The sequence below is a fragment of the Salvia miltiorrhiza genome, chromosome 1, assembly GCF_028751815.1.
Source record: "Salvia miltiorrhiza cultivar Shanhuang (shh) chromosome 1, IMPLAD_Smil_shh, whole genome shotgun sequence".
NCBI lineage: Eukaryota > Viridiplantae > Streptophyta > Magnoliopsida > Lamiales > Lamiaceae > Salvia > Salvia miltiorrhiza.
The window spans coordinates 68,227,088-68,236,584 of NC_080387.1; the positions used below are offsets into that span (position 1 = coordinate 68,227,088).

Sequence of the window (9,497 nt, forward strand, 5' to 3'; positions counted from 1 at the left end):
GTTAGTGTGGATTTATTTTGTTTTTATAATATATATATATATACTATATTAAAAATATAATCTGCAAATTAAAATTAATTGAAATTACAAATTTATAAATTAAGGAGAAATCATTATATTATAATCAATGTAAAATTTAATAATCCATTAGCCCTTCAATTAATTGCTAATAATCTTTAAATTTTAAATTTCTTAATTTTTAATTTCTCCATTTTTTTTCTCATTTTGTAGATAGAACATATTTTTTCTATATTCATTTAATTGTGTTTTGAATATAATACGTACTATACGTTTTGAATAAAAGATTACAAAATTACATTTAATTTTATATATAATGTGTAAAAAGTAAATTTAAACTGAACAAATTATGATAATTTAACATAATAAATAATTTATATTAATATTTTCCTTAAAATTATAACCTTTTATGAAGCATGTTTATTTTTTCTTTTTCTATTTATTTTATACTATAAAAAATTATTAATAGGATATCAAAAAGCAGAAACTCCCTAATTCCCAATTCTAACCCTAATTGGATTTACTTGCACTTCTGGAACCTTGCACCTGGGAACTGCCGACTTGTTGCAGCAAATTCATCCACAATAATATAAACGAAAGGGGCATTTGCAAAAATGCCCTTTTCTTATAAACACTTGTAAAAATGGGGCATTTTTGCCTATTAACACTAAACGAAATGTATATATACCTCAAAATTAGTATTTTACTTTTAGGTAATCCAAGAAACAACGAAAAGATCTAGGGGAATATCAGTGTCCCCATCTAACAATTTTGAAAACGATAAAAGAGGTCGTTTGAATAATAAATTATTAGGCAAAGAAATGGAGATTCAAGCATTTACCACATTGGGACTTGACTTCTGCTGCCAAGTCTCACTACTCCACTGTTGAATTTTCCTTTGGTAAAACCCAAGAATCTCTGCCACATTCTACCAAAATACCGAATAAATTCTCCCCAGAGGTATTTTCCTTAACTTTCTTGAATCTTCATGTTTGATTTTTCTTGATTTTGTTCGAGGAGGAAGAGAAATCGATTGTTAATCACATGCTTAGCTCTTTTTTTTTTGCTTTTTTTTTTTGAGTTTCTTTTTAATGATTTGGGATCTTTCCCCAAATTCAAGCGAATATTTTTTGGCTATATACATTTATCTGATCGATTCTGTGGTTAAAAAAAATCGATTATTTGGGATCTTTTTCTTGATATGTATAATTAAATTATGTGTGATGATATAAATGGATGCTGTAGTAGTCATTATGTTTAAGTTTTAGCTGTTCATTTTTTATTTTTGTTATTTTCCACTGAATGTTTTGTATGTGATTCAAGATTCTAACTGTATGTAATCTTATGCAGCTTCTGAGAGATTCTTAGATCTTCTCTTGAAGGTGTCCGTGATCTGAAAATGGTGTAAATGTGCATCTGCCAACAAAAACTAACTGAATAGTGTGATTGGATTCTAGATTCTAATTCAAAGAAATCTCCTGAGGGATTCTTAGATCTGTTCTTAAGAATGTGTTGGTGAACTGAAAACTGTTATTGATTCATCACATTTTGATTATTTGGGGTTTCCAGGAAGTTTTAACTGCTTCAATCCATGGAATCTTCGTCTCGCAAATTGAAACAAAGGCACCGTGCATTGACCGTGTTAAGAGTATTAAGGGGCATTCTTTGCTTAATCATTCTAATCTTGACAGCATTTGTATTGTTAGTGTTTTTCGGCTTTTGGGCAGCGGTTCCCTTGAGATTTCTCAGTTTGCATCACAGCAGGAATGCGACTTCATTCTTCTTTGGGATATGGATAGCTTTGTGGCCATTCTGGTTCGAAAAATTGAACAAGACCAAGGTGGTGTTTTCTGGAGACGTTGTGCCTGCCAAGGAACGGGTGCTGTTGATTGCAAACCATAGAACGGAGGTAGATTGGATGTATTTGTGGGATCTTGCTTTGAGAAAGGGACGTGAGGGGGCGATTAGGTATATTCTTAAGAGCAGCTTGATGAAAATGCCGGTGTTTGGATGGATATTCCATGTCATGGAGTTTATTCCCGTGGAGAGGAAATGGGAGGCTGATGAGTCGGTGATGTGCAAGATGCTGTCGTCCTTCAAAGATCCTCAAGATCCTCTCTGGCTTGCTGTATTTCCGGAGGGCACTGATTTCACGTACTTCTCCATCACCTGATTCTCCTAATTTATTCTGATACTTATTTCTTTGCCTTTATTTCATTGTGTATGTTTAAACAAGTATGATGTTCATGCAACCATAAACACCTGCATTGTGCATGAGATTTGTCGTATCCAGCACGTTATTAACTCCTCCTTCAACTTATTATGTACAATGCAGAGAACAAAAGTGCAGTCGTAGTCAAAAGTATGCTTCTGAAAATGGACTTCCGATTCTGAAAAACGTGTTACTTCCAAAGACAAAGGGCTTTTATGCATGTTTGGAAAAGTTGAAGGACTCCTTGGATGCAGGTTCTTTCTGTCTTCCTTTCTTGCACATTTTGTCCTTTGTGTTGTGTGGAGAACTTTTCTATCTAAAGTCTATACGTATAAGGGACATAATATCCTATCAATCTATGGGTAGATGTTTAAAAGTTCAGTCGACTAGACATTTATATTGTTTGAATCTTGGAAATGATCAAGTTTTATCTAGATCATTCGTTAGCTATTCTTGTCAATAATCAAATATCAAGTCATAATGTATTATCTATATTCTAGAATAGAATTCTATTAGAATATTTAGAAAAAAAAGAAAAAGCGGGTAGCGGAAATCGAACCCGCATCGTTAGCTTGGAAGGCTAGGGGTTATAGTCGACGTCGATTCAGTTCTTTGCACGTCTCTAATTCAAAACCGAACATGAAACTTTGGTTTCATTCGGCTCCTTTATGGAAAGTGAGTAAATTCTTAGATCTAAGAGGTGAACAAAACGAACAAAATTATCCCCATAACACCTACGTCAGCTTTTTATTTGAATACAGACAAAACGAATCGCTTTCTAGATGATCCTTCTTAATTTATCTACAATAGAACAATTGTAACCACTACAAATAATGAGATCTTGTTAGTATGTGAAAACTCATCCTCCTCAGCTTTTCAATAAATAACTTTGTAACTACAGGTGTTATTTCAGCAACCTATGCTACCAATTACGCTCTGTGCTAAAACCACGATCAGTTATTGACCCCGCTCATAGTTCATTTGCTTAAACACGAACACGACAGCATATAGCATTAGAGCCAAATCATTTGTAAATTTGTTAGATTATGGAATACATAATACGAGTTGGCCATCTTCTGTATGGATAATCAAGATAAAAAATGGATAATTTGTTCTGAAAGGACAGTCGAGATTGAAAATTTGTTTGAATCCATATGTTAAAACTGTACATATTAGTATATTACCGTAGGGTCATGAACAACATAATACATAAAGACCATTGTACTGTCAAGAGCTAACGGTAATGCATAATCGTAGAATGATAATGGAATGCATAGTAGGTACCCAAAACTAGAAAGAGAAATGAGTTGGTAAAGTCTTACTATCTTAGTACTTTATCGATGATACTTAGAAGCAGCTTCTTCTGAACGGTTCCAAGTAAACATCATCCAATCCAATCTGAAATGCGTATTCCAACTTTGACATGCATATTAGCAAGTTCATGAAACTTCGGTTAATGGCATTTGTGAGTATATGTTATGGCCTTGAACTGGTGTTGCAAAAGAAGATCTGCTCATGCAGACACTCATTTTGATGGAAGTCTCTCGTATGCAGTTTATGACATCACCATAGGTTACCGGCACAACTGCCCGTCATTCATGGACAATGCCTGTGGAATTGACCCCTCCGAAGTTCACGTACACGTTGAGCGTATCTCTCTAAGCGACATCCCCACATCTGAAGACGAGGTATCTTCATGGCTTACGACCAGATTCAGCCTCAAAGACCAGTTGCTTTCTGATTTCTACGCACAGGGACGTTTCCCTCGTGAAGGTACGGAAGCAGGCCTCTCCACAGTGAAATGTGTATTGAACTTCATTTTTGTTATGTTTTTGACTGTGACATGCATGTATCTCCTCTTCTTCTCGTCGATATGGTTTAAGATATATGTTTATTTAGTCTGTGCATACATGGCTTCGGCTACGTATTTTGATATCCGGCCCTCGCCCATTTTTGTTTAGCAGCTGCATTACATATTGAGGTAGAACTTGCCAGTTATTAAGCAGGATTTTTGTTTCTGCTTTCTGCAGACTGTTGTACTTGTTTCTTTGTATAATCTTTCACTTACGGCGTTATATTTGTGCAAACGGCGTTATATTTGCATATATCAAAAATCTTGCAGCTTAAACTGTCACTTGATTATGTTATGCAGAATTTATGTATAGAGAAAGTGTTTTGCTTTGTTTCGACCCTTCTTATCTTCCTTAAATGTTTTTTTGTTTTGACTCTTCTTGTCTTCCTTTTTAACTATCTATTTACATCCAAAAAGAAAGAATGAGAAGATCACCAATTTTCCAACAGATACTGGCTATTGTGGTAATAAAAAAAACTATACTTATTTTTGGTAAAAAGGATGTAATTTTTTTTATTAAAATATAGTTCCTCTTATACAGCATTAGGTCAATTAGTTCATTAATGTAATTATTTTTTTGCGAATAATGTAATTATTACAAATTGAATTATACAAAATATAAGTGTATCAAGTCAACAATTTTATATTTTTTAATGGACTCGTGACTTTATTAGCGGACTTGCTCATGCGCTATGAGTCTGTTAACTCGATTGATTTATGAGTTTCATTAAGGAAAGTCGAGCAAGTTTTAACCAAACATTTTTAAAATATTACTATTAGGATAGCTACGACTAACCCTAATTCTTTTCCACAGTTTAGTTAAATCGTTCCTATAGATTAACTATTATTCTCTAAATCATTTCGGTAAAATTAATATATACAGTATGTATTTTTTTCATAATATTTGCCACTTTCATATGTTACATTTTTTATAGCTTCCAAGCTTCAAGTAGCCCCCTGAGCCAACGATTTCCTTAAGCAATGAGCACGAGCACGGCTCGCTATTTCGTTTGCCCTTGCATAAAAAATCGAACAAAATAACAAGAGATTATAAGCAAGATTAAGCAAATGAAGTTGGGGCACTGATTCCAGCATGAAATAGATCGAAAAAATAGTTAATAACAATCTTCCCTATCAAATTGGAGAAACCCATCGGTGAGGGAATGATACTTTCATTCTCGTTACATCATTTGTTCCACAATCAGTTTTCCGAGCATGTTTGATTTGCAATAAAATCAAAATATGATATTTGATTAATTACTTCTAATTAATTTTAATTAATATTATATTAATAGAAAAACTTGTGTACATTTTGTCGTACAGCGTGCATCCATCTTAATTAATTACAGGATTTAGCAATTTCCAATTAAAATTTACTAATTTTAATTAGAATATATATAAATACATCATGCATTCAGATAGAGCAATGGAAATTGTGTGTTTATTATGGATGCACCCTAGTTTGTGTTAACTTGAGAATGGTAGCTAGCTTGCTATTATATATTGCTTCATCTTGTGCTGATTTTGGAGTTCAATCATCGCATCATGCGTTCACACCTTGATATCCATAATTATAATATCCATGTTAATTTGTTAAATTCAATTTTTTTTTTTATCATTTTCTTTCTTAGTTAATTTTTAATATTGAATTTAGAGTCAATCCCATGTTAAAGTAAAATTACGAACAACTATTAATAATGAAAATTAGGTTATTAATTTAGAAGATGAGTATATGTCTTTATATGCTTTCAATGTAATTGATGTTGAATTAATTGAATTATGAATAATTATTTATTATATTAAGTGACTGTTAAAAAAATGCATAAAATTAACTATACAGACTGCTCAAAAAAAATTGTTTCGGTGGCTCCCGCCCCCGAACCCCGTATAAATATTTTCAAATGTCATAATTCAACAAATTTAGTCCCCCTAATATTTAATCTTGGATCCTCCCATGTCCACAGCCATGGAAACCTTCGTCCATGCATGAACGGACTTGAGCTTTCTTATCAAGCTTCTTCTTTCTCGACTGCAACATCAACATTTGCTCCCTAGCAATAAACAAACTCAAATATCTACATAATTCCCCTGTCAATTCATCCCCATGCATCCTTCAAATTATTCTTCCTCAACCCTAACATCATCAAATTAAAATGCAATTGCTGAAAAAGCAAAACTAGGCATGTTTGATTTCCAATCAAATCAAAATACATACGATATTAAATTTGTAGAGTTCAAAAGGTGCATGTGTCGAATTAGGGAATTTTGGTGTAAATTTTGTCTAATTTTTTATACAATTCTCCCAAATGTATAATTTCGACAACATGCATGCATGCATAGTTCTTTTAGATCAACACGGTCGTTATATCATATGCACATTGTGTGACTATATATATAACATAGTAATAATTCGCTCAAAAAAAAACATAGTAATAATTTCTAACAAGGATAAATAAAACGCCAGTAAGCCTATGTGTTCCTAAAGCAAATTAGGTTTAGTTGAATAAATTAAAAAAAAAAAAAAAAAAAAGCCACTGATGAGGTGGGCATTGCATGCATCTATGTGCATGGGGAGCATATGGTTCAAATATTGAGGTTGGAGTGGGTTGAGCTAGGCTTTTACAAAATGAGCCCAAATAATCGTTACCATCAGGAATTGAGCTACGCAAATTCCAATAATATTATTCTCCATTCTTCCGAGTTTCTTTCTTTCGAATTTTCAGCACCTTTTTTTTGATACATAGACAATATTAAATAAAAAAAATTAAAAACTAGTGCACTTGAATCCAAAGAACAGCACTTTTTTTGTGGAGTGGAGACTGGAGAGAGCCCTTTTCGCGATGAGTTTGGGCAAAATATGATATGTCACTCAAATAATTGGTGACCGCAGCGACTGAGAGTATATTTATATATATCTTGACTGGATTTATCATGTTTCATGATCCACTACATATAATACATATCTATCCAGTAAATCAAAATAATACATAGAGTTAATATATGAAAATGTTTTTATATATATATATATATATATATATATATATATATATATATATATAATGTATATTATATTTATAGTGAATGTTGGCACTGCTACCAATGGTTAAACGGAATGAGATTCAGTGTACCACACTTTGTGTCCCACTTTTAATTTTGTTTAATTTCTTATGTATATTTTCTTCAATTTCAACTTTATATGTTTTAGTTTAATTTTGTGATTGTTAACTAGGGTTTATTCCATCAATTTAGGGTATATAATTATTTTTTATCATTTAATTTCATTTTTATTAGCTAATAATAGGTTGGTAAATTCAAAGTCGTGGTATATACTTTTTAAAAAAATTAATTTTTTGATATAAAACTTCAATATAATTCATAGTATTATAATAAATTTTATTTTTATAGAAAATATTTTTAAAATAATAGATATAAGCATGGGACACATTGGCACACCTAATATTGTGGGACACTAAATCTCATCTCTGGTTAAACATATTTAATTTTTTAAAGAACAACAAAGTAATCTATCTACAATATATATACACACGTAATTTCGGTACATCTCAATTCCCACACATATACATATACAAATATACAAATCAAGATTAAAGCAAATTACAAATTCGACCGGACAAAAAGAAAAAAAGAAAAAAAAAAGTAGAAAAAAAGAACGGTACACAAAGCAATTAAAATGTACAGTAATTTCAATCAAATTTTACCACTGTGCAAAAAATTGTCGGAAAACTTCAATTTTGATGCCTTCAGGCAAAAACTTGCAACAAGGAAAAAATTAGAGCGAAGTTACTATATTTTGAAATTTATTAACAAATCTCACTCCTCTGTGTGATAATAAAAATACTGGCTAGTATATTTTTTTTTTTTTGAGGAAAAAAAAAAATACTACCATAATTAGGAGCTAGCGTTAATACTCTGCAGCACAACTTGTCTAGCCCACTTCATATTCCCGCAGTAGTCGTTAGCTTTCCCTCGTAATTCTTCTAAGCTCTTCATCACTTTCTCCCTATCGCCATCCGTTCCCGACAAAGATTCTGTCTCCAACTGCAAACTCTGAGCTACTACATGAATTTTGCTCAGATCTTTCATGCTGATTTTGGCACCAATATTCATAACTCGGATGATCTCCATGTGCTTCTTCACGGCTCTCTCACGCTTCCTCAGAACTGAACCGATCCATTTCCCTAGCGCAACTAGCAGGATGGAGGCTGCCGCCGCCGCTGCAGCCGCCGGCTTTTTGGTATTGGCATTGGCGGCAGCCACCATAGCAGCGATCGCGGCTGCGGCAGTGAAGAAGACGGCGGATACCTTCTTCCAGGTATCGATGCGATGGAGCTTGTCGTTGGAGCAGCTGTGGAAGGATCGCAGCGTCACCCGCATCATCAACTGCCGCTTATAAAGGCACGATAGATGATGGAAGAAATCGCGATGAGTTACAGCTTCCAAAGTGGATGTAGGGTTGAGACGTTGTTGGAGTGTGTCAGCGTAGTAGTTGTCCAGAAACTCCAATAATTTTTCATTATTGCTAAGGTTTTTTTGCAGATCAAGAAACGCCGTAACAAACTGCTGATTGGTTCGGAGCTGCTGCTCATACGTGTTCACGTCAATGGCGTAGGCGGCGGCGGCGGCGGCGCTCCTGCCCGTTGACATTAAAATTATACTCCACTAATAACTTTGAGAATAGTTTGTGCGTGAAATTGAACATGACAAAAATGATAAGTTTGACGGAGAATTAGGAGGAGGAATTTAATGTTTCAGTTAATATGAGAAGTTGGGAGCGGGGGCTGAGAAGGATATATATTTGACGGACCAAGCGCCAAAGCGGTGTGGTGTTTAATTTAGTGGTGCATAATAAGTCAAGCAGTTCTGTCAAATATCAATCGGTTAACAAAATTCACTAACTTTCTACTAATAAATATGGAAAGTGAAAACGAACGTGGAGTGGAGCCGTCGAGGTGTAAATTGATTGAAATTGGTACTCCTTCCGTCCCATTTATCTCGAGACAATTTTTATTTTGAGCGTCATATCTATCTTCAGACATTTCTTTATTTGGCAAAATTAAGTTTTATCTTTTATGAAAATGAGTTATTTTTAATGGGACAAAGAAAATAATATTTCTATTATATATTTAGTTTAAGGAAATTGATATACTAGTAATTTATCTATATATATAGTTTTTTGACGTTGTGGGAACCCGTATATCTATTTATATATTACTATTAGTCTATTATAAATTAAAGTGTACATGTACTTAATTGCGAAATTTGTTTAATTATTATTATTATTACTTATTTTAGTTATAAAAAATAATTTTTTATAGTATATGTTTTATATATTTGAGGGCCGGTTAACAATAGTTCATATATCTATTTAATATTTTTTATTATTTCCTGGATAAG

At 33.0% G+C, this 9,497-nt stretch overlaps 2 protein-coding genes across 4 annotated transcripts; one reads left to right on the top strand and one right to left on the bottom strand.

The window, feature by feature from the left end:
* Positions 1–722: 722 nt before the first annotated feature.
* On the top strand, positions 723–4,364 carry LOC131005399 (probable 1-acyl-sn-glycerol-3-phosphate acyltransferase 5). 3 transcript variants are annotated; one of them, XM_057932368.1, is made up of 5 exons: positions 723–978; positions 1,369–1,488; positions 1,588–2,172; positions 2,354–2,484; positions 3,785–4,364. In XM_057932368.1, exons 3-5 carry the CDS (start codon positions 1,610–1,612, stop codon positions 4,189–4,191), a joined length of 1,101 nt encoding a protein of 366 aa, XP_057788351.1. In that variant the 5' UTR covers positions 723–978; positions 1,369–1,488; positions 1,588–1,609; the 3' UTR covers positions 4,192–4,364. The 3 variants fall into 3 exon arrangements, with proteins under 3 accessions (XP_057788351.1, XP_057788348.1, XP_057788350.1); XM_057932365.1 differs by having other exon boundaries at positions 1,369–2,172; XM_057932367.1 differs by lacking the exon at positions 1,369–1,488.
* Positions 4,365–7,991: 3,627 nt separating this feature from the next.
* Positions 7,992–8,747, bottom strand: LOC131012053 (UPF0496 protein At4g34320-like). The gene has a single exon (XM_057939958.1). The coding sequence runs from the start codon at positions 8,745–8,747 to the stop codon at positions 7,992–7,994; it is 756 nt and encodes a 251-aa protein (XP_057795941.1).
* Positions 8,748–9,497: the final 750 nt, after the last annotated feature.

What these genes read in the sequence shown, in the direction of transcription:
- LOC131012053 (XM_057939958.1), bottom strand. Translation starts at nt 8,747, where the DNA reads ATGTCAACGGGCAGGAGCGCCGCCGCCGCCGCCGCCTACGCCATTGAC.
- LOC131005399 (XM_057932365.1), top strand. Translation starts at nt 1,610, where the DNA reads ATGGAATCTTCGTCTCGCAAATTGAAACAAAGGCACCGTGCATTGACC. An exon ending in CCGGAGGGCACTGATTTCAC is followed by an intron (nt 2,173 to 2,353) that starts GTACTTCTCCAT and finishes TGTACAATGCAG; the next exon opens with AGAACAAAAGTGCAGTCGTA. An exon ending in GAAGGACTCCTTGGATGCAG is followed by an intron (nt 2,485 to 3,784) that starts GTTCTTTCTGTC and finishes TCTCGTATGCAG; the next exon opens with TTTATGACATCACCATAGGT.